Here is a 25,091-nt window from a genome sequence, read left to right as displayed (position 1 = left end):
ATAGTCTGTCAGTCACTCTTTCAAGTAGAAATGGTAGAAGGCGAAAGATTTATGTGGTGCTCCACGAAAGCGGCTGGTTCAGCACACAGCTCGCTAAGTGTAAGCGACAGCTATCACACTTCGGCATAAAATTTAGCTGGGGGGAGATGGTGACTGTGGTCACTGTTCTGCTTAGCAAGATGAACAAGGTGGAATCTTTAATTTTGTATTTTATCAGGGAATAACTGTGATGGGTTTCAATTTGGGAAACTCCTGTTTTGTGGTTAACAAGAGAGTTTGGTTTTCATATTGCATATATTCAGATCACTCTAGTCTTTTAAGATGTCTTCAGTGTAGATTCGTGTTATTTGAAATAAAATCGTTTTGCCACAAAACGATTTGAGATGTCACGTTGGGTTGCCCAGATAAAGATAGGACTTTTTGTTTTTTAATGACCATTAAATAAATCAGGGCTTTTATGTTGAAGTTTTTCTGTTAGGTTTTTCGATTTTCTGAACATTCAACGGAGTTGAGTAAAGTTGCCTTGGAGGCATTAAAAAAAAAAACACTCATAATTTCTGTCTCGTGTTTCTTGCCCAATTATGAGGCTTGGTAATTAAAATATTTACTTAAGACAGTTATTACTTGGAAAAAAAAACCCACTCATTTCTTGAGCTTTTTGTTTTAAATGTGTCTAGTTAAAAAGCGACGGCAACTCTGAATTCTCCTTCAGTCCTTACGTCGGTTTTATTTTCAGATGTGGGGGATTCATTTGGGTTTTGATGTCTTTTCATAGTGTTTGGCAGGCTCTCCAGCCACCTAACTAGACACTTGGTCTTCATAAGAAACTGTAGCAAAATTTAAAACTAAGATGAAGTTTCCATATAATGAATCAATCTTCCTATGTGAAAAGAGGGTGCTGTCATGCTCTCTGAGGTCTGTTTTTGTTTTGTTTTTCTCCTAGCTAGTCTTCAAAATGTCTTTTAATGACCAGGGAAATGGTATCAGTTGAGGAGCGATGTTTTGATAATATTAGCCCAACATTTGAGCCAGAATTTAGAGTCTCACTGGTTTATATTCCAAACTAAATTACCTGAAATACTTGATGGAATGAGACCATGCACTAACAAGTAAATAAGTATTTTGATGTTATGAGCGGCGTTTTTGTTTTCAGACAACAAATTGGTCATCAGAAAACAAATGTGTGTGTTTTCCGGATGTGGGAAAGTATACAGTCAAAGCAGAGCATCGATCTATGTTGCTGGAGTTAAACTGAGTTTTTATTCAGCTTCAGTCACAGAAATTAACCGGAACTTGCCCATTGAATTTCTTTTGCTAGCCAAATCATACTTTCTGGTCTTGAATTTAGATCCCATTTTTCAGTGACTTCTCAAATTCACATTTCTCTTCTAAATTGCCTTTGTGTTTGCATTTGATAAAAGATTTTAGAACACATTTTGTTTTGGGTGGCTAAATAGTAAATCACATATTGTAATTTTTTTTCACACACTAACAATGCACAGTGCAGAAAATCCATTGTATTCGTAAGGTAGTGAAATACTAATGTAATAATCATTACGACCAAAATTTATTTCAAAGCAATTCGCAGGGTTACTTACTTTGGCAAATAAATTCTTAGTGGGCATTATAATGATTTGTTTTGCATTGTTTTCTATGTTAAGATTTTTTTTCTATTCAACTTGGGGAATTTTTCCATAAGCTTTAATGAAAATGCTAAGCAGGTGTTTATTTTTGCCCATTGTTTTGGTTTATGTATGTTACCTTGTGGTCTAGAAGTAAACCAGGGTAGCTACTAATACAGAATAGGTTTCTTTTCGGGCTGTGACTACATCAGTGCTGGTTCTCTCTCCTTGCTGGTTTTCCTGGCTGTGGTCTCTTCTCCCCCGCCCCTTATTTTGTTTTAGTTTATTCTACCTGGCAAACACTTCTATTAACTAAATACATCATTTATTGTTCTAGTTGAGCAAAAAAGCACCATACCTTTCAAATATGGGTGGAATCAAACTTTTGGGATTTTTTTCCCCCCTTGACTAATAACTGTAGTCTATAATGGCAATAGTGATTGCTTTAGGAATTAAATCTGTACAACAAATATATTTTACATTTATCTCTTTTATTTTCTATTTTCTATCTCTCTTACTGTCTCTAATATTTCACATATTATCTCATAATATCTACTCTGATGAAAATACATGGGCATGTATTTGAGGTGAAGAGGACCAGTACAATCCAAGAATTACTCTAATGTAACAGTTTGATACCTTCTTTCCCTTTCCTGGGTCATTTGTGCTTCTTTTTCACTTGTGCATTCACTATGAAGAGGAGTTTTGTTTCATTACTAAGTCTTGAAGTCATGAGGTGCAATTTATTTTGGCAAAATTCCACAGTGACATGATTTAGAGGACCGTGTTTATTTTCATGAGATTTTGCCTATGAGTAAGCATCTTCTAAGCCAATTAATATAGTATAAATCTTATTTTAAATACTTATATTTAATATTTGCTGTTGAAATTGATCTTAGGTAGGACTGGCAATCGTTATTATAGAACTCTGATGCTGTTAGAGTAACTGGATTCTATTAATCCTGGAGTTACAGGTTCTTTAGGAACCTTAAAAGCATTTCAGGAAGAGTTCACATTTTAAAATTATACATACTCAAACTAATAATCTTAAAAATTTTCGTGTAGTTCAAACTCCCTAAAATGTTACAATTACAAGGGGTGCCATTTTTCAACCTCCGTAGCAGTTCTGCTTTTTTCTGTTACTTGTTGGGATTCCATCTAAGATTTGATTTGAGTAAAGGTTTTATGACATTGGGAAGTTTAAAGATCACTAGGCTCAGAGAGTATATATATATATATATATATATATGACTTGGTGGATGAAACTAGACAGTACACTCTTTTACAAGGAAGGAAACTCAGAAGAATGTTGGCTGAGCCATGAATGATATTTACAGGTTTTGACTTGCGATCTACCCAAAAATTAAGATTTACCTATTTAGAAGGTGGGGAAGGGGAATGAAGTTGCACAAAGAGTCAAATATCACCCACCACGAGGGGTCAGCCACCTCATTACCCGTTCCTCCACACATCCGCCGTTTGGTTAGTTTTGATTTTGGCCTGGGGTATTATGGGGAGGAAAAGATGTTATTCCCAGCCTCAGGTTTGAATTGATCTGCTCACATTATTACCTCTACATCCCCTCTTCTATAAAACAAGCTAATGGTTAAACAAAAACTGATATAATATTCCTTTGTCTGACTACCACAATGTATCCATTTCCCCATTGAGGATAGATATTTAGGGGATTTGTAACTCTTTACTAAAAAAAAACAAAACTGATGCAGTGGGCTCCCTGGCATATGTTCCTTGAGCACATGTACTAGTGTTTTTCTAGTATTTGCCTAGAAATAAAATTAACTAGGTTATTAGGTATGCATACCTTCAAGTTAATATTGCAAATGCATTATACTAAAGATATCCTAGTTTCCACTTCTACTAGAAATGTACAGAAATTCCTGTTTATCTATCTCCATTCTCAGTTAACGCAAATAATTGTCAGACTTTAAATTTGCCGGTTATGTGACCATGAAAATAGTTTAATTTGCATATCTGGTTACATGTGAGGCAAACCTCTTTTTCTGAGTGGCCATTTGAATTTCCTCTGAAATGATTGCTCATATCCTTTGCTCATTTTTCTTTTTGGTTTGCTATTTTTTTCACTTGTAGTTTTTTAGGTATAGTCTGGATACTAATCCTTTGTTTATATGTGTTGCAAAACCTAATTTTCTTTTATACTTTGCATATGAGGTCTTTTTTTATTTATCAGTGTCTCCGGTGTACTATTGTCTTGTTCAAGGAATCCTCGCCATCTCAAGTTCATATATTCTTCCAGTAGTTTTAGAGTCTTCATCCTACCTCCCGAGTGCATAATATATTGGGATTTTAATCCATCTTGAATTTACTGGTTTTTACAGTACAGAGTCGGGGATCTAATATTTTGCATTCCGCTAGCTAATTGCGCCAGCACCATGCCGTCCCTGTCACACACCAATTTCCTACATTAGGTCATCCATTTCTCATTCTCCATTCTGTTCTATTGTCTTTTTTGTCTAACCCTGTGTAATAACACACCATTTTCGTTACTGTGGCCTCATAAATGCTCCTACCTGGCAGGTAGGCATCGCCTTCATCTTTCATAAACTTCCATTCCTTTTAATAAAAATACAGTGAATGACCACACTCCGCTGCTGAGTAGTCTGCATCCATTTTGGCACCTAGTATTGAAAATTGTTCACTCTACCTATGAAAGTGTGTTGCACATTTACACGTGAGGCCAGTGTGGTCCCACAGCGGTCACTGACCCCTTGCCTTCCCCTGGAAGGCCAGCTGGACCAGTAACAGCCCTGCCTGCGATGTTGGAGCCTGAGACTCCAATGAATGAATGAACTCACTGAAATGAAAAACGCTCAGTGAAAAGTTCAGCGATAGCGATTTTGTCTTTATTTAATACCTGATATTTTGTTTGTCGTGGTTTTCACATTAGTTTTCTTTTAAATGTTGCATTCGTGTGTTTTTCTTGGTTACTGAATCTTTGGGCCCCAAGGCAAGTGTATCACTTGGGGCACCTTAGGCTCAGCTGGTAAGTGTGTGAATTTCTGGGCTGTTGAAGTGACTCTCGCTAGACCGTTTTCCTGATTTTAGGCAGATGTTGCCAAGGAGGAATAACTCCAGCTACTAGTAAGTACCCTTGAGCACAAAACAGTTTTTCCTGGGGTGCTTAGTGAAAATGCTGGCGAGGCTGGGCTGAGAATCCTGTGCTGCTGCTGGCTTTTCCTCCATAGGCAGTGAGCCCTCTTAATCCTCTAAGAACATAATGCTGAAGGAAACACCGAGCTCTACAAGGATGTCGTTGGACAGCTTTAATCTCCAAAATTGACTCCCAAATGCACTTTTTCGTATTTTAATTTCTTTGCGATTGAGAAGCATCCTAGGTCAGTGGCATCTTAGAATTGCCATTGGCTAAGCACAGTTGCATCTGCTGCTTAATGGTGGTTCCTATTTCCGTTCCATGAGTGCGCTTTGCATAAGGTTGGGACTGCATGTGTTAAGTCCAATGCTGTTTAAAATCTCTAAAATGATCACATATGGGGCGCCTGGGTGGCTCAGATGGTTGGGCGTCTGCCTTCGGCTCGGGTCATGATCCCGGGGTCCTGGGATCGAGTCCCGTATCGGGCTCCCTGCTGGGCGGGGAGCCTGCTTCTCCCTCTGCCTCTGCCTCTCTCTCTCTCTGACTCTCATGAATAAAAAAAAAAAAATCACATATGATTTAACATAGAAGCGAAGTTATTGTGTATGCAAAACAAATGACAAGATTTATAAAAAGTCTCTTAAAAACCTGTTACAGGGCACCTGGCTGGCTCAGTTGGTAGAGTGTACTATTGTTCTCAGGGTCTGCTTTCAACCCCATGTTGGGTGTAGAGCCTGCTTAAAAACCAAACCCAACCATATTACAATAGGTATAAAATAATCCTAAGTGTTATTAAACACCACTTCAGGGCGCCTGGGTGTTTCAGTCAGTTAAGTGTCTGCCTTCGGCTCAGGTCCTGATCTCAGGGTCCTGGGATTGAGCCTGTCGGGCTCCCTACTCAACGGGGAACCTGCTTCTGCCTTCTCTCCCGCGCTCCCCACCCCCCCGCTTGTTCACTCTCTCTCTCTCATTCATTCTCTCAAATAAAATCTTAAAAATAAATCATCGTTTCATTTTCTTCTTAATCATGCATTAAAAGTGGCACGGAAAAAAATGGAAATCTTCAGAGTTGAGGGATGAGGGAATATGATATATAATGTATAGGTAAATAATATGTATAAAACATGCATAGGAATGATTTAGGACAGCATTTATTCAGAAGCATTGCAAAGTGTGAGATCTTTCTTTCCATCCCTCAACCCCACAAAACAAATCAAAATGTTAACATTGGTTAAATTTGGGTGGTAGGTAAGGGTATCTTACATTCTTTTCTGTAATTTTCTGTATGTTTGAATTTTTTATAAAGTTTTGAATTAAAAAATAAAAAACAAACTAAGTGAATTTAGTGTACCAATTTATAATCCCAACAGTATACAAAAAAGCCTGTGTCTTTTGCTTTCTCTCAAGTGTTGTACATTGCCAAATTGATAGGTAAGATATTGTAATTTATGATATTTTCTTGACTTAATTCTCAATTATTTGATTACTAGTGAGATTGAACATTTTTTCTCACATTTTGGCTAATTTTATATCTTTTATTAAAGCCTATTCAACGTGTTGCTTATTTTCTAATATAGTTATCATTTATTGATTTGTGAGAGCTCTTTGTATATTTAGGTATTCAACCATTCTTTCAAATATGCCATGAATTATTTTATTAGTTATTGTTTGTCTTTTTAAATAAGGATATTGAGGGATGGGACTAAGGACAAAGCACATCTAACAATATGGAAATGACCTAATTCCTGAAAAACTGCAAGCTCAATAACATGTTTTTTTTTTTTCCCCAAGAAAATCTTATGCTATGTTACTTTATTTCTGTGCTTTTTCTTACATGGTGACTTTTTGTTTCTGTGCCAGTTTTTCCTATGGTAAGAATAGAGACTTTCTGCTATGATTGGAGATGCACAGGTGAGAGCTAAAATGCTCTGATCTGAAAGAGTATTGGATAGCTCCCTTTGGTCAAAAATACTTAAAAAATAACCCTTTTATCTTCCATATGCCATTTGAAGTCAGATATAGTGGTGTTTATTTTTTGTTTTACTTTTTTGGAAAATTGAAGTAAAATTTATATACAGTAAACTGCAAAGATCTTAGGTGTTTAATTTGATGAGTTTTGAGAAGTGTCCCTTGGTTGTTTATATTCAAAAATTTTAGAATTTGGGGCACCTGGCTGTCTCAGTCAGAAGAGCATGTGACTCTTGATCTCGGGGCCGTGAGTTTGAGCTGCACGTTGGGTGTAGAGATTACTTAAATAAATAAGCTTCAAAAGTTTTAGAATTTTATTATTTTCTTTAACAGTCTCAGCCTTCAGTTGTATACATAGACAATCTTTTCACATTCTGAGTAAGTAAATATTTATATTTTCTTTTACAACTTTGGTTTTTTTGTTATAAATACTAGTCGAACTTATTTTGGGGTATTACTCCATGGCAAAAATCTAATGTAATATTTTTCGTTATCCTCTTAAACCAGCTAGTTACATAAGCCAGTCTTTTCTCATTTATTTGAAGATGCCCTTTTACTGTATATTCTTGTATATGCTTGTATTTTTATGGGCATTCTATTTCATTGCTTTGTATTATGTATCAGTATGTCATCTTAAGTATCATAGTTTTATTATATGTGTTATTATCTGGTAGGGAAAGTGCTCCCTTATTACTCTACTTGAACAAAAATTCAGTTCATTCCTCCAGATGAACTTTTGACTAATTTGGCCAAGATTTCCCTGCCAAATAAAAATCCTGTTAATGTTGAGTTGTGATATGCTTAGAATAATTAGGGGAGGGGGTCATTGATAACTTTAGCAGAGCAGAGCTCCATTCCAGGAAAATGCTGTATCTATCTATATGAGTGTTTTTATGCCCCCAGTAAAGTTTTATGGTTTTCTCCGTATGCTTGACATGTTTCTTCAGTTAATTCCTTATTATTTTATATTTCTTATTGTCATGAATGAACCATTCCCCGCCCCCCCCATATATTTTTAATTCATACCTTCTTTGTAGTTGACTGGCTTAATTACTTACAACAAAATCATTTCAATTTCTATCATTTCCACCAGATGGCAGTCTCGGGCATGTCCATTTGTAAACCCACCGAGGGCTCTGGTGACAAGAAAGACAGTGGCTGGCAGACCTCCCAAGCCCCTAAAGTACAAGGACATGAAGGTTTTTTTTAAGCCTGAAAGAAAAATGAACCCAACATTATGTAATTGTATTATTTATACTGCTATTAACTGGTACTCTTACAGCCCATTAGTGGAGGCAGAGAAAAACTGTCCCTGCACCTTTCAAAATCATATTTTTCTCTGTCCCTGTGATAAACACCTGTGGCTTTGGGGAATATTTTGGTTTTATTCCCGGGAATCTCATGGTTAGAGGCAGGCTTTAATCTGTCATTATTGTTTCCTTTCTCCTAAAAGCACCATTTAAATGAGAAGTTACTGGGTTTCTAAATGTTCGTGTAAGAACATCTTTCTTTGATTCTGGTATTTGTGCTGTCCAGATCTCTTCTGAAATGAGATTCACTGTTTATAGTCAACAGAAATTTCCGAAGTAAGTTTGTAACCAGTTTGTTCTACATGAATACAAATCTTAATAACCCCCTTAGATTAGACGCTTTGTAAACTAATTTAGATGATGTCAAAGACTTGTGTTTAAGGATATAGGAGGTAGTGGATATCTTGGCACACAAGAAACCAGCTCAAGTATTGTCTCGTAAATACTTTTCCCAGTGGCCAAAAAATTGTACTTTTGGACGACATGTCACCTAAGTAAGCTCCCCTCTTGTGCCTTTTATCACAATTCCATTTGTTATCTTACTTTTATGTAACAGAGTAGTAAGTGACTAGGCCTGTCCAGTACGTGCATCCTCCTTCTGAGAGATTGTATCTCCACTGCAGGACCAAAAGGGGCAAGAAAGAGTGGTAAGAAAAAAGGAACCCTTGTTTGGTCCTTGAGCACAAAGGCTGCCAAATTGAATTCTTGCTTTTCCAAAGAACTGATCATAAATATTCTAGGAAGCATAGCAAAATTTTTGAAAGACAGTAGATCATTTCTTTTAGGGAGAACCATGGAAAAGTTTCATGTTTTGATCTCTGGATAATTCTATGATGTAGTATGTAGATCAAATATTTCTTTAGTGTGTTCCATGGATTTATCCATATTTTGCATAATCTCTGAGAATGAATGTTGAAATGGGTTTATGGCGATCTCAGCTATGCAGTAGTTATTTCTAGAGCTTACGTGTAGTGTACTAAGACATACCTTCAAGACAGAATTGGAATTGGTTAGAATTAGGTTTATACCATACCACACATTTCCAGATAGTTAGGGGTAACCTAAATTATACAAATAAAACCGTAAGTTAAATGTACCTAGAAGATTGGCTATGTAAAATTGTCTTTGAAAAGGAAGGAATTCCTTCTTTTTTTTAATGTTTTTATTGTTATGTTAATCCCCATACATTACATCATTAGTTTTAGATGTAGTGTTCCATGATTCATTGTTTGTGCATAACACCCAGTGCTCCATGCAGAACGTGCCCTCCTCAATACCCTTCACCAGGCTAACCCATCCTCCCACCCCCCTCCCAGGAATTCCTTTCTAATAACCCATGTTTGTATTGTATATATGATTTTTTTAGGGCTTTTTGCTTTTTTCAGGGTAGAACATGCATGAATGTAGCAGGTAAGATGGAATATTCCCTATTACAGTATAAAAGTGTACTACACTATACTAGTGAAGTATACCATGAAAAATTTATGCAATGCTGATTGCTTTAACACTAGTCGGGGGAGGGGGCAAAATAAATTACATTTTCTAGACTGATTTCACATCAAAAAAACACACATTTCAATTGTATCTCAGTAAAACTAGGGGGAAACACCCCCACACTTGTCCAAGAGATAAAAAGTGGCCCAAAAAAGCAAATTCTGAATGACTTGTAGTTTTATGTCCTCAAGTTTTAACATAGTAGTTCTGAAGAATTGTCATTTGTGTGTTCTTCAAAAATAGAGTAATAAATTTTGTAGCTGGTCAGATCTTTATGTATTTATGGAATCTCAAAGTTGGAAAAAACATTTAACGGTGTTAGTCTGACTCCCGGAACCAGAATCTACTTTCATCTTGGGCAGTTCTACCCGTCCCAGTTGGTTCTTTGTTTCTTCCCTTCATTTGTCTTATTAGCTCAAGACCAAACATTTACCAGCAGCTACTGTGATGACACCCAGCCTCTGCTCTTTTCTGTCCCCGGTTCACTCATCATATGTCATGGGCTTCAGTTGTCTTTACCATCCAAGACGCTTTTCTGCAAATGCTCTGGTTTTCTAGGGCTTTCTGAAAGTACACAACCCAAAGCTGAACATTTATAAGTAGCAGAGCTATCATTCCTTTGTTCTAGTTAATACTCTTCATCTATTAGCACCCAAATGTTGGACTAGCTTTTCTGGCACCCACGTGATACCGTGTGAGTCTTCGGAGGTTCACGATTTTTACTGCTGTAAGTGATTTTCCCCCATCCTGCACTTGTAGAGTTGGTGTTTTGCTTAACCTACTTTGCAGGACCTGCATTTCTTCCTATTAAGTTTTCTTGTGTTAGATTCATTAACCTTTTGAGATGTTTTTGGATTCATGTAAGATCTATTTGCGGTCTTTTTCTGATCACTCCAAAGTTTCGTATGTAAACTTGTCCATTGAATGAAACAAGTCTGAGGATAAAGGCCTCCAAAACTTTTCAGTAGGATACAAATTGACCAAGGTATCAATCAACACCCGTTAGGTAAGGATGCAGCGATTTACTGATGAGCCCATAGCTCTTCAAGGTTATAAAGGATATTGGGGGAGCTTACATTCCTTGTAGAAGTCCTGCATTTCCCAAATGTTAGGCAGGCAGCTGCCCCTAAAAGTTCACGAAGTCGCGCCTGTTGATTTATAGAGATGTTCTCTTTCCTGAAGAATTAGAAAACACTGAAAGGATCTATTCTGGGGTCTTCCCTGAGATTAGTGTCAAGTTGCCATCATTTTTTTTTACCTTTCCCCAAAATTGGAATGACCTTTTCCCTTTCTGATGTTGTAGCCGGTCCCTACTCCACACTTGTCTCTAACGTGAAACAGTGGGCCACTCAGAAATATTCTTAGATTTTCAGTATCATTTTCTTGTTTTCCATCAACGTAAAATAGGAAATAAAGTTCATATTGGCCCAATCACTTGTGTATAACTTGGCTAATTTAAGTTTTTACTTTGACCCCATTCCTACACATACATGCAGATTTCTGGTGGTGGTTTTGCTTATGGTGTTTCTTGTATCATTTATGCATTTTTTGAAATTCTGAACTTGTTACATTTCTGTCTGTGAAAACTGGTGGTTTCTTGTTTTTGTTTATTTGGTTGTCTTACTCTTTTTAGGTACCTCTCCCTTTTTCATCCTGTATGTATGTGATTCTTAAAAAGCATTTTTAAAAATAACCCTAATACATTAAAAAAAAAAAATCAAAACTATCACTAGGCTGACAGCCTGAGGCCAAGTGCAGCATATAGATGGGACAGAGCAGAACAGTACAGTGTCCAAAAGGATGCTTACTCACATTTCAGGCCGTGGGTCAAGATGCAGGAAAGCGTTCTTACTAAATAAAATTAGTACCATTACATCGCAATCAGTATCTGACAGGTGCAAGTAAAGTGGTCGAGCAGCAACCCTGGCTGGAGTCTTGCATTCGCTCTGGGGAAGGAGCACAGCGTAGCTTCTCTTCTTACCTTCTTCCCTGCCTGTATCAGATCCTCTTTCCCTTAAAAAAATGGAAAATGGTGGCCCTGGAGGAGGGTGGCAGAGGAACTCAGCTGCAGGCAGGTGACGGGAAAGGACTAGCTGTGACTTTGAGCCTTGAGTTGGGTCCTCTTGGAAGGGTGTCTCTGTAGCACACTGCGCTGCAGGGTGCCTCTTCTCTCTTGCCTTCTTGACTTCCTCCATGACCAGGGCTGTGAAAACAGCAAGACATGATGGGAGGGAAGAGAACGGCCCACGTGTAGACAGCTTTGTAAATCTCAGCAGCTCTATGTATCCTATAGAATGTTGATCAAGATAGTATATTTGTGTGCATATATGTATGTATGCTATACTTCAATAAAAATTTATTTTTAAAAGAACCTTGGCTGATACAATAAACTTCATATATGTTTATATTTTTATGCAGTTTTTGTCTGTTAATGGAAACATATGAAAATGGTTGAATAGATGGGTCGGATATGCTTTGGATAGTATGAACTAAAATATAATATGTTTTATGAAAAATTCACTTTCAGGGTATTGGGGAGAAAGCGGAGCCTTAAAAAGATAAGCAGCATTGTAATCAGGGTGCGCAGAACTACTACAATAAACAGAACCAAACCTGTACTGGTTCAAATACTAGAAGTTCATTTCTTGCTTATGCGTACACCAGAACGAGTGTTCCAGGTAAGTGAGCTGCTCTCTCCCACGTGGTGATTCAAGTGTGAGACCTTTTCCAACTTGTGGCTACGTCATTACCCAGCGCCTTATGGTCATCTGTATCCAATCAGCAGACGGGGAAAGTGAGCAAGGAAAAGGTTCCCCTACTTCTGAAAAGTCTCACTAAGTATGAGGAATTGATATCATAGAAGACATATTCTCTGACCACAAAGGAATTAGCCTAGAAATCAATAACAAAAGAACAGCACACTTCTAAATAATCCATGTGCCAAAGAGTAAGTTATAAGGAAAACTAGAAAATACCTTGAACAGAATGAAAATGAAAATCACAACATACCAAAATGTTGGGGCTGCAGCTGAGGCGCAATGCTTAGTGGGAAACGCATAGCTTTAAACACTTACATGAGAAAGAATGTAAGGTCTCTAATTAACTTTAAATTTCCAACCTAAGCCATAACTACAAGTGCAAGGAAGGAAGGAAGGATGGGAACAGAAATCAGTGAAATATAAAAAAAAAACAAACAAAAATCAAATCAAAAACTAGCTCTTGAAAATATCAATAAAATTGATCAATAAAAATCAATAAAATTTATTCAATAAAATAAAATTTCTAATCAGAAAACAAAGACAAACTGTCAGTATGAGAAATGAAAGGGGAGAGCACAGATCCTACAGACTTTTATAAAAAGGAATATTGTGAAAAATTTTATGCCTATGAAGTGGACAACTTAGAGGAAACATTTGAAAACGAATGTGATTCAACATTGAGAGGGAGAAAAGAAAACCATATTTCATTACATTCAGAAAAAGCAATTGACAAAATTCAGAACCTATTTTCAACCTGACAAAGGGTAACTATGTAACACCTAAACTTAACATCTTTAATAGTAAAAGACTGATACTTTCCCTCTAATACATCGATCAAAGCAAGAATGTCTGCTCTCACCTCTTGTATTCATAGTGACTGGAGGTTTAAGCCAGTGCAACAAGACAAGAAAGGAGATTAAAAACATACAGATTGGGGGGAAAAACACAAATTGGAAAGAAAGACACATAAAACTGTCTATTTGAAGATGATACGATTGTGTAAGTAGAAACTGATAAGGAACCTATAAATAATACAACTAATAAGCTTAGCAAGGCCGCAGGATACAAGGTCAATGTACTAGAATATTTCTATTTTTATATATTAGGAGCAAGCAATTGAAAATTGAAATGAAAAAAAATTTACAATAGCATCAAAAAAAAAAAATGAGGGGTAGCTGACTGGCTCAGTTGATGGAGCATACGACTCTTGATCTCAGGGTTGTGAGCTTAAGCCCCACGATGGGCATAGAGCTTACTTAAAAACAAAAACAAAAACTCTTCAAGAGACACTGTTAAGAAAATGAAAAGGCAAGCCTTAGGCAAAACCTAACTGATAAAGGACTCATGTTTATAATAAACAAACTTTTTAAATGGGTAAGATAATTGAAAAATTGAACGAGCATTACACCAAGGAAGATATAACAAGTGGCTAGTAAGCACCAATGCACAGTTATTAGTCATCAAGGAAATGAAAATTGTAATACCACTACAACTCACTAGAATGAAGTTACAAAGACTGGCATCGCCCATCATCAGCGATAATGCGGAGCAAATGGAACGCTCACGCATTGCCCATGGGAAGGTAAAAAGGTCCAACCACTTTAGAGAACAGTTTGGCACATTATTTTAATTACTGTAGCTTCATAGTAATTCTTGCAATCAGGTAGTATGAATCTTCCAACTTAATCCTCCTTTATCAAAGCTGCTCTGACTGTTCTGGTTCAGACATTCCAACAAACCACCTCCCTTCTAAGCTTAAATATTATACCAACCCTATGACCCAGCAATTCCACTCCTCAGTATTTACCCAAGAGAAGTGAAAACATATGTCCACATGAAAATCTGTACAGGAATGTTTATAAGAGCTTCATTTATAATACTCCAAAATTAGAAACACCCCCAAATTCCATCAACTGGTGTAAAGGATAAACCACATGCAAACAGATGAATGTTGTTTCACAATAAAAAGGAACAAACTACTAATTCATGCAACAACATGGGTGAATCTCAAAGGCATTCTGCTGAATGAAAGAAGACACAAAGGACTACATACGGTATGATTCCATTTATCTGAAGTTCAAGAAAAGGCAGAATTTATAGTGACAACAGGTCAGTTGTTGCCAGGGGCTGGGGATTGACTGCAGAGGGACGTGGGGAGCTTTCTGGAATGATGGGACAATTCTATCTCATGATTGTGGTGGTGGTTACATAACTATATGTTTGTCAAATCTCATCAAATTACACATCTAAAAGTGGTAAGTATGGATTCTATACCCCGTTAATCTGACTAAAAGAAAAAAATGTAGATTTGGATTTGTGGGTATTCACTGTAAAAGTTTTTCAAATCTCTTTTATGTTCCATTATTTTCATTTTAACGTTTTTCAAAAGATACGAACTTGAGATGAAATTCACCAGAGAAGAATACTCCAAATTTTATGGCCCGAGTTATTGTTCACAAGGGGTCCCTTCAAGTGACCTGCTTAGGGTAAGTAGCAACAGGGATTTACTATTTATATATTTATATAGTAGTTATATATATATATGAATGTACTTACTATCTGATTATTACTTAATGGTTTTCTTAAGCAGCTACGGGAATGAGGGTAGGGTTGGAATGAGGAGGAAGCTTTGCTAAGTAATCCATTCATATGGGCTGAATTATATGATATCAATAAATATAAATTGATGAAGATCATTTTATTGTATAATCCCATCTGCTGCCTCCCTCAACAATCAGGAAGACTTATCAATAGAACATAACTTTAAAATGTTGTAGGGGCTGGATGCCTGGGTGGCTCAATGAGTTAAGCGTCTGCCTTCAGCTCAGGTCATGATCCCAGGGTCCTGGGATCGAGTCCCATGTTAGGTTCCTTGCTTGGCGGGGAGCCTGCTTCTCCCTCTGCCTCTGCCCGCCACTCCCCCTGCTTGTGCTCTCTCTCTCTCTCTCTGACAGATAGATAAATAAAATCTTTAAAAAAAAAAACAACATTGTAGGGGCCCCTGGCTGGTTCAGTCAATGGAACATGCTGCTCATGTCTCTGGGTCATGAATTCAAGCTCCATGTTGGGCATAGAGTTTATATTACAAAATAATAATAAGATAAAATGTTATAAAAGGAATTAAGATCGTATTGAAATGCAGCTGTAGAAGACACCCATGGTTGATTTTCTCTCTTCAAGAGCCATGGTTGTAACAATTTAGAGCGGTCCCTTTTGCATGGCATCCTCGCTAATGCAACATTGCCCAAACCAAAACCCCTTTCATTTACTACTCACAAAAATAGAGTGTCTCCTTTGTAATTATGACTTTCATTTTGACATCTACTCGTGCTTAGGAAAGGGCAAGTCTACTTTTTAAGCAAAGACCAGCCTTGCTGGTACAAAGGTGTATAAGCTGAGGGTGGCATCCTTTGAAGCTTTTGGAGTGATAATTTTTTTCTAATGATCCCTTAACATATTTAGTTATTTGTCTTTATTCGATAGGTCTAGGGCTGACAAACTTTGTAAAGGGCCGGAGAGTAAGTATTTTAGGCTTGAGGGCCACCTGGTCTCTGTCTCTCAGCCCCTCTGCTGTGGCAAGCAGCCACAGGTAACACACAGACGAATGAGAGCAGCTGTGTTTTAATAAAATTTTATTTACAAAAATATGTATTGGGCTGCGTTTGACCTGAGACAGAGTTTGCCAACCCTGGCTGTAGATGATAAATACCCCCCAAAACAAATCTGCTACTTGTTGTGACAAAGAGTTTATATAGTCAAATAACCCAGGTACTTCTATGAAGAAAACTAATACTGAATGATAACAGTGGGACTCAGGAAATGCTACCCCAAAATATGGCAGGTTGGCATATTGCAGATTTCAAGCTGGAGGAATTTAAGAAATGGCATGTTCAGGAAAGACTTTCTGACCTTCCTCTGAAGCAGGTCATAAAACCCTTCTGTGACAGTGGAAGAGCATGCAACTCTCGATCTTGGGGTTGTGAGCTCAAGCCCCATGTTGGGTGTAGAGCTTACCTAAAAAGTAAAGTAAGACCCTCTTGTGAGGGGCACCTGGGTGGCTCAGTCGTTAAGCATCTGCCTTTGGATCAGGTCATGATCCCAGGATCCTGGGATGGAGTCCCACATTGGGATCCCTGCTCAGCGGGGAGTCTGCTTCTCCTTCTACCCGTCCCCCTGCACATGCTCTGTCTCTCTCTCAAATAAATAAAATCTTAAAAAAAAAAAAAAAGACCCTCTTGTGAGAAGTGCTCCCCCCGCCCCACCATATCCGGAGAATAAATTTTAGCTTTGCTAGGTTTCCCCATGTTACCACACTTCCCTCATATCCTTTGTCCTATCATATCTTTCTACGACTTTCCACTCTTCATCAGACCTAGCATAAAAACACTCAGGCTTAGCTGTTTCTTCAGCTCTTCATTTCCTTATATATCCCCATCACATAAAACTTATATTAAATAAATGTGTATGCTTTTCTCTTATTAATTTGTCTTTTGTTACAGGGGGTCTCAATCGAAACCTTAAAAAGGTAGAGGAAAAAGGTATTTTCCTCCCTTACAATAATGAAATGTTCGTCAGAAAGTCTCCAGATCAGTAAATCAGGGTATGCATATTCTGGGACTGTATATGATTAACTGGTATACAAAAATCTCTAATTTCTAGAAAATATGAAGATATTTGTTCAAGTTGGTTTACAAGATATTTCACATAGTTGATTTTGACTTTGCTTGGTAAAGTGTACCTTAGTAACAAATGTGAAATTCAGATAGTAGGTATTACTTTTACTTTGGTTACCCTGCTATAAGATTACACATTTTTTGGGTGCCTGGGTGGCTCAGTCGGTTATGCATCTGCTTTCAGCTCAGGTCATGGTCCCAGGGTCCTGGGATCGAGCCCCGCGTCGGGCTCCCTACTCAGCAGGAAGCCTGCTTCTCCCTCCTCCACTCCCCCTGCTTGTGTTCCCTCTCTCGCTGTGTCTTGCTCTGTCAAATAAATAAATAAAATCTTAAAAAAAAAAAAGATTACACATTTTTTTATATTTGAACAAGTAATGAAAGATGACCATTATTCTTGTTAAAACATTCCAACAAACCAAATTAACTCCTGTTGAAGATTTAGTCTCACAATTTTCCATTTTTGGTTGTGAGTAGTAGAAGATAAGGACACGACCAACATCCATGACTGGAATTTATAAAATTTGAGGTGCTCCGTATAATCAGATCATTTCTCCTGATTTAAAGCAAGTTACTAATTAAGGACTTCCGAATGATCCATGATGATTCAAGTAAAGGTACCATCATTCAGTAAAATTTAGAAGAGCTGAGTCCTTGCCCTCAAGATCTTATCATTCAAATTAAACAAATATATTTTAACAAGTGGAAACAAGACCGGGGCGCCTGGCTGCCCCAGTTGGTGGAGTGGGCAACTCTTGATCTCAGGGTCATGGGTTCAAACCCCGCATTGGGTGTTTTTACTTTAAAAAAATAATAATAATAATATTTATTTCTTAACTTAGAGAAGTTTCTAGCTGCCTCTTGGGATAACTGAGGATAGAAAAATTACCCCCAAGCAGATCACTCTTGTTTTGTGTAGAATAATTTGAGACATTGCCTTTAGTTCTATAAATGTAGTGAGTAGACTCCATTGTTCTGATACTTAATGCTTAATGGTAATTGTTATAATTATAATGTTAACAGTAACTTGTATCAATGACATAGGCCTCACCATGCAAAACTCTTTGTTGGGGAGGAAGCTGACCAATTTTCATAAGAGGAGCCTCTTAACACTGGTAGGTAGTTTGTATATGCTATTTAATTTAATTTTTAATTTTTTTATTTAAGTTTTATTTAAATTTAGCTAAAATGTATTAAAAGATTTAAATGTATTTTGCTTAATCTTCATAACAACCCTGAAGTAAGTGTAACAAATGAAAAAGCTGAGATCTAACTCTAACAGAGTTTGAATAATTGACCCAAGACCATGGAGCTTATAAGTTGCTGATCTGGGATTCAAACTGGTCTCAAGACTTTGCCATCTCACCATGCTGAATGGAGATGAACTATCACGAAATTGTAACCCCACCAGCAAGAACTGTGGAGGCCAAAGCCCAGTGGCAGGTGGCACTGAGCAAGTCATATGGTTGTTGGGCATCTTTGTTTCATCTCTTATAAACAGAAGGGATTAATAATCAATGGTTCCCCCAAACCAGAACTTGAATCAAAGTTTGCACTTGTCCATCACAAAATTAGAAAAACAAGGAAAGTGTAGCTTTCCCTTGGAGCTACAATTCATTCTACTTAAAGAATTTTCCTTTGATCTAAGATTTATGTTCTTCCTACATGTTTTGGTGTTATAGTGTCCTTCATATAATAAGATACTGGGAGTAGACTCTTTTTTTTTTTTTAAGATTTTATTTATTTATTTGCCAGAGAGAGAGAGAGAGAGCAAGAGAGCTTAAGAATACAAGCAGGGGGAGCGGCAGGCAGAAGGAGAAGCAGGCTTCCTGCAGAGCAGGGAGCCCGATGCGGGGCTCGATCCCAGGACCCTGAGATCATAACCTGAACCGAAGGCAGACGCTTAACGACTGAGCCACCCAGGCGCCCCATCTTTTTTAATATCCTTATTGAACAAAGTGAAATGTTGGTACTTTAGTTTTGGTTTCCCCCCATTTTTTTTTTTTTTTTTTGGATTTTTTTTTGCCTATAAAATCCCAAAGTTTGGAAATCATTGTTCTAATTACACACAAACTAGTAGGTCGAATATTGATTGTTAGGGCTTTGTTAGGGCTACAGATTTTTTTTTCATTAAAACATGTTTTTCAGTTTGAAAAATCTGGTCTATACATAAAGCCTATTATTGAAAGAAAGCTAAAACTTCCAACAGAGCAAAGACTGAGACTAGTATTCGGTCACAGAGAGGGCCCTTTAAAGAGATCAGGGGGATGTTGTACAAGTCCTCTCAAACGTGGATTTGAATTAATTGCCCACATATAAAATTTGGGGAATTCTACAGATGAATGCAGATTTTCAGCTTCTCTGGAAATTAGATCTATCAATTTCAGTTCTTCGTTGTTGCTGGACCTGAGTGGCCACTACCCCGAACCCTTCTAACCTGCCACCACTCTGTTCTTTCTGCTGTGCCCCGTGTTGCCTGGGCACCCAGGGGTGTCATCTCAGTCCTGCGGGCCTTGGCCCTCACAACCTCCTGCAGTGTGGGACCTGGACCACAGCACTGGCCTCACCTGGGAGCTGGTGAGAAAGGCAGAAGCTCAGGCTCCACCCAAACCTACCGAATCAGAATCTGCATTTTGACAAGATCTGCAGAAGATTCCTACGCAGATTAAAGATTGCCGAGCCTTGACCACAATGATCCCCAAGCTCCTTTCCCAGCAAGATTCGGAACGTTGACTACTGGCGAAGCCCTGGTCTGCTCACCATGGTAACAGGTACATGCTCAGTCATCAGAGTGGGAAGGCCGGATAAAATCATATATTAAAGTAGCCGAAATTATGAGGATGAATATACAAATGAGTAGGGGGTGCTGGGGGTGCTAGATGAGTGTCCACGGGAGTGATATTGATGTTGGGGTGGCGGGAGGAGGAAGGCAGATGGAGCAGGGCCTTAGGAGGAAAAAATGTCCGGAACGAGGTGTTCAGAGTTCGTGGGGAGGGAACGGTGAACATCACTGGTTGACTGGAGCGGAGGGCCTGATTTGGAGATATTAAGAGAGAAATAAGATTCGAACATAGAATGGGCATAGACTGAAGCTTAGACTTCAAGGCCAAGATATATGGACTTTGTTCTCTTTATAGTGAGAAGCCACTGGAAGCTATGGAGTCTCAATACCAGGGTTATCGAGAAGGTCAATGGTCTGACAGATTGTGCACGTTCAGTGGGCTTTATTTTAAAGGGACACATTCACAATGGGTTTATGTATATGCCTAGCCATGGGTGAAGCCATTTCCTTAAAGTATGACATGTTTTCTGTCTTTTCTACCTGTACCGGCACTTTGTCCTCTGATCTATGTTCTCAGAGACCCTGATCCAGTGCCCAAAGCCGTGCTGAGTATTTCCTGGCTTTAAGTCAGGCCTCGCTAAAGAGGGTCCCTCAACGGTCAGGGCGACATAGAGCCCCACCCATTCCCAGAATACTGGGTTTGGCCTAGGAGTGGAGGGACTCACTCAATACCAACAACCACATTTCCCCAGCTTTAGATTGCAGAGAATGGCATTTGTGTCCCAGTGAAGTTCTAACACACAATGTTCTCAGATGATGGTAGCTCGTGATTCATGCTCTTTGAATTTGGAGCAAGACGCTTTGTGGCAGGACAGTGTCTACCGGTGCTGATAATTACACGTTTTCCAGAGCAGCTCAGTGTATCTGAATTTGAAGTATTTGTCACAGGGTAGGGATCTTGGCATTTAACTGTTGGGTGACCTTTTTCAATAGAACTTTGTTAAAGACCAGATATTATGGGTCATTATTTCTTTTGTGATTCTGGACTTTTTTTTTTTTTTTTTTTTTGAGAACTGTCTTTAAAAGCAGGAAAGCATTGAGACACCCAAGGGTTCAAACACTTTATAAATCAGCCCATTACCCTGTGGATTCAATTATACTGTTGGCCAGTGATGTCACATAAGGACATTATTATGCTTTTTTTGTTTGTGTATCTGTTGTTTTTTCATGTCTGGAGGAGAGGCCACCAGGAAGGCACAGTGGCGAAGTATTATGATTAATAGCAGTTGCTCTGGGTTGACCATAGCCACCGAGATCCCCTGGCCGTGGTTGTCACAAATTTGGGCCTGAGATACACAGAAACATGCCTTTCGTCAGGTTGAAGCACCAGCTCAGGGCTGCACCTGGCCCTGTAAGTGCCTGTTGGGAATACAAATTAAACATTGTTAGAACTCAACAGCAAAAAAAATCAAATACCCTGATTAAAAAAGGGGCAAAGCACTTGAAGAGACATTTCTCCAAAGATGATACACAAATGCCAGCAAGCATATGAAAAAGATACTCAATAACCATCAGGAAAACACAAATCAAAACCACAATAAGGGGCGCCTGGGTGGCTCAGTCGTTAAGCATCTGCCTTCGGCTCAGGTCATGATCCCAGGGTCCTGGGATCGAGCCCCGCATCGGGCTCCCTGCTCAGCGGGAAGCCTGCTTCTCCCTCTCCCACTCCCCCCGCTTCTGTTCCCTCTCTCGCTGTCTCTCTCTCTCTGTCAAATAAATAAATAAAATCTTTAAAAAAAAAACCACAATAAAATATCACCTCACAGGGGCGCCTGGGTGGCTCAGTTGTTAAGTGTCTGCCTTCGGCTCAGGTCATGATCCCAGGGTCCTGGGATCGAGCCCCACATCGGGTTCCCTGCTCAGCCGGGAGCCTGCTTCTCCCTCTCCCACTCCCCCTGCTTATGTTCCCTCTCTCGCTGTGTCTCTTTCTGTCAAATAAATAAATAAAATCTTTAAAAAAATAAAAATAAAAAAATAAAAAATAAAATATCACCTCACATCCATTAGGATGGCTACTATAAAAACAAAACAAAAGAAAATAATGAGTATTGACAAGGGTGTGGAGGAACTGGATCCGTTGTGTGCTGTTGGTGAGATTATATAACGGTGCAACCACTATGGAAAGCAGTATGGAGTTTCCTCAAAAAATTACAACTGGAATTCCCATATGATCCAACAATCCCACATCTGGATACAGATCCACAAAAACTAAAAGTAGGCTCTTGAAGACATATTTGCACAACCATGTTCATAAGGCTAGCCTTCACAATACTCAAAAGATGGAAGCAGCCCAAATATCTGACAGGTGAATGGATAAGCAAAATGTGGTATTATGTGCAATGGGATATCATTCAGTTTTAAAAAGGGAAGGAGATTCTGACCCAGGCTACACCATGGATGGACCTCAAGGACATTATCCCAAGAGAAATAAGCCAGTCACAAAAAGACAACTACTGTGTGATTCCATTTCTATGAGGTACCAAGATGGTCCCATTCATGGAGACAGAAAATAGAATGGTGGTTACCAAGGGCTGGGGAGGGGGGAGAGAAAAGTTGTTTAATGGGTGTGTAAAGCTTCAGACTTGCAAGATGAAACAATTTCTGGAGATTGGTTTCACAACAATGGGAATACACTTAACACTACTGAACCATACACTTAAAAATGTTAAGACGGCATATCTTACATGTTTTTTCATCACCTTTGAAAAAAACGTTCAGCACGTGGTAAGATTAATTGCATTAATATCCCAGGTAATGGCTTCCCTGTATCCATGTCCTTTGCCCCAGAACTTCACACGTGGACTCTGGGCTTGGTACATACAGGACAGTCCAAAAGGGGCTATGTTACTTCTGAGGCTGGTTCCAAAAAACATGGAGTTGCTGCCTTGCTTTCTTTCTTTGGATGGGACCCTCACATATGGGACCGAGCCAGAATGCTATGAGGAAGCCCGAAGTAGCCCATATGGAAAGACCACATGGAGAGAACTGAACCCCACTGGCTGCTGGGCAGCATCAACTTCACCAAAAAGCTAGATGGATGGCAAGTAAGCCCTGAAAAGATACTCAAGATCATTAGTAATTAGGGATGTACAAATCAAAATCACAATGAAATACCACTCCCTACCTACTAGAATCACTAAAATGAAACCTAGTGAACATTACAAGTGCTGGTAAGGATGTGCAGGAACTAGGGCTCTCATATACTGCTAAGGGTAATATAAAATGGTGCAGCCACTTTCTGAGACAGTTTGGTGGTTCCTTAAAAGGTTAAACATATACCTCCCATATGATCCAGCCATCCCGCTCCTAGGTATTTACCCAAAAGAAAAGAAAGCCATATCCTTACAAAGACCTGTATGTGATTGTTCATAGCAGTTTTATTTATCATAGTAAAAAACTGGGGGAAAAAACAACAAGTGTTCAGTTTTAAGATTTTATTTATTATTTATTTGAGAGAAAGAGAGCATGAGCAAGGGGAAGGGCATCAGGAGAGAGAGAAGCAGGCTCCCCGTGGAGCAGGGAGCCTGACTCGGGGCTCGATCCCAGGACCCTGAGATCATGACCTGAGCTGCAGGCAGATGCTTAACAGACTGAGCCACCCAGGTGCCCCCCAAGTGTTCAGTTATAAACAATGATACATTCATACGATGGAATTCTACTCAGAGGTAAAAAGGAATGTGCTAAACAACCACGAGACCCCACTTCACTCCTAACCTCTAAAACAGTAACAACACTAAATGTCAGTAAGGAAGTAGAGCAAGAACTCTTATTCATTGCTGTTGGGGGGGGGAGTGGAAAATGGTACAGCCACTTGGGAAGACCATCTGGCAGTCCTGCAGGTGATGGACATGTTCATTCTGATCGTGGTGATGGTTTCATGGGTGCATACACATGTTAAACCTTACCAGATTATATACTTTAAATGAGTTCGGTTTATTGTATGTCAGTTACCCTCCAGTAAAGCCATTTTTCAAAGGCCAGAACCAAACAGTAACCCAACCATTTATTAATTTTCATGACACAACAGTTGACAGGCAGCTTGACTGACCTGGACTAGGTAGCCTCCACCGATCCCGGCTGGGCTTCCTCAAGGGTCTGTGGTCAGTTGGCCGGCTGCCTGGGCATTGGCTGGTCTAGGGACCCTAAATAGGCAGATTTCACACTCCTTCCCACATCTCCCACATCCCTCCTTTACCCTTCAGCGGGCCAGCCTGGGCATAATCTCATGGTGATGGCAAAGGTCCAAAAGAGGAGCAGGAATGCACAAGAAATTTTTAAAGCTGCCTTTTATGTTAAGTTTGTTACTGTCCCATTGGCCAGAGCTAGCCACATGTCCAAGCCCAGGCTCAGTGTGTTAAGGGTCTAAGAAATGAATGGGGAAAAGGCATGTGTACAGGGATGCAATTCATGCATCATGTACCTCAACAGTGTTTTAATTTATATTTCTTTAATTCCATCAAGAAAGTACTTTTATGCAATGACTTTTATGTGATGTTAATTTCTTATATATAATTTGCAACCTCTTTTAATCTCCTATTGAATGTAATTTAGCTATTGATTTGTATGTTTGCATTAATTTTTCGTATATGAAACATAGTAAGGCTTTGTTGTGACATTTGTCACACTCTCATATTCTGTTCACATTTCTTTTGCCATTTGGGGGGTTATATTTGGTCATAAAAATGTTTTAAAATAGTCTAACTTTCAGCAAAAAAAATGTTTGAAGAGTCTCCTCTGATTTCAGTGGTGATGTAAGTTTAACTGATACAAGTTTAACTATCCCTAGCTGGGATAAATCCATTTTTTGTTTCCTTCTAATTAGAACTGTTTTTAAAAAACAAAACAAAACAAAACATTTTACTCTGGACCCTACTTATAACAGTTGGCCCGGAACCAAGTTAAATGTTACAGTTGAGGGAACAGAGACCTTCGCGAAGCTGGTGGTGGGTCCAACATCCGAGAGCATGTGGTGGAGGCACGCTTGCCTCTCACTTCCTCCGACTTCAAATCTCACTCATTAAACTGTACCAAGGCAAGAACATTTGGCTAGGTGATAAAAATCTACATTTCTGTGCAGATGTACTTTCTACTTTTTCTCTCCCTCTTCCTCCTCCTCCTTCAGCATAGAGTTCAGTCTCTCCGTCTTTAAGTGACTGTTCTTTTATTCATTTGATAACGTGCCAGTCCCCGAGCCAGAGGCTGGGAACTTAGAGATAACTTTGCAGCAGGTCCCACCCTCAGTTCACAGAGGCTGTAAATAGGGGAATGCAATATGGAAAATTGTTCTGCTCTTTCA

General features: G+C 38.8%; 1 protein-coding gene across 1 annotated transcript in view; it reads left to right on the top strand.

The window, feature by feature from the left end:
• Positions 1 to 19,457: 19,457 nt before the first annotated feature.
• SLC3A1 (solute carrier family 3 member 1) overlaps positions 19,458 to 25,091 on the top strand; it is a 46,157-nt gene continuing 40,523 nt past the window's right edge. The window contains exon 1 of the mRNA XM_036087397.2: positions 19,458 to 19,724. Coding sequence (XP_035943290.1) covers positions 19,715 to 19,724 — 10 coding nt within the window. The 5' untranslated portion in view covers positions 19,458 to 19,714. The remainder of the gene's footprint in view (positions 19,725 to 25,091) is intronic.

The sequence above is a fragment of the Halichoerus grypus genome, chromosome 10 (assembly GCF_964656455.1).
Source record: "Halichoerus grypus chromosome 10, mHalGry1.hap1.1, whole genome shotgun sequence".
In the NCBI taxonomy this organism is placed as follows: Eukaryota; Metazoa; Chordata; class Mammalia; order Carnivora; family Phocidae; genus Halichoerus; species Halichoerus grypus.
The sequence above is the reverse complement of the archived record's forward strand: the minus strand, read 5'-3'. Positions and strand labels throughout refer to the sequence as shown.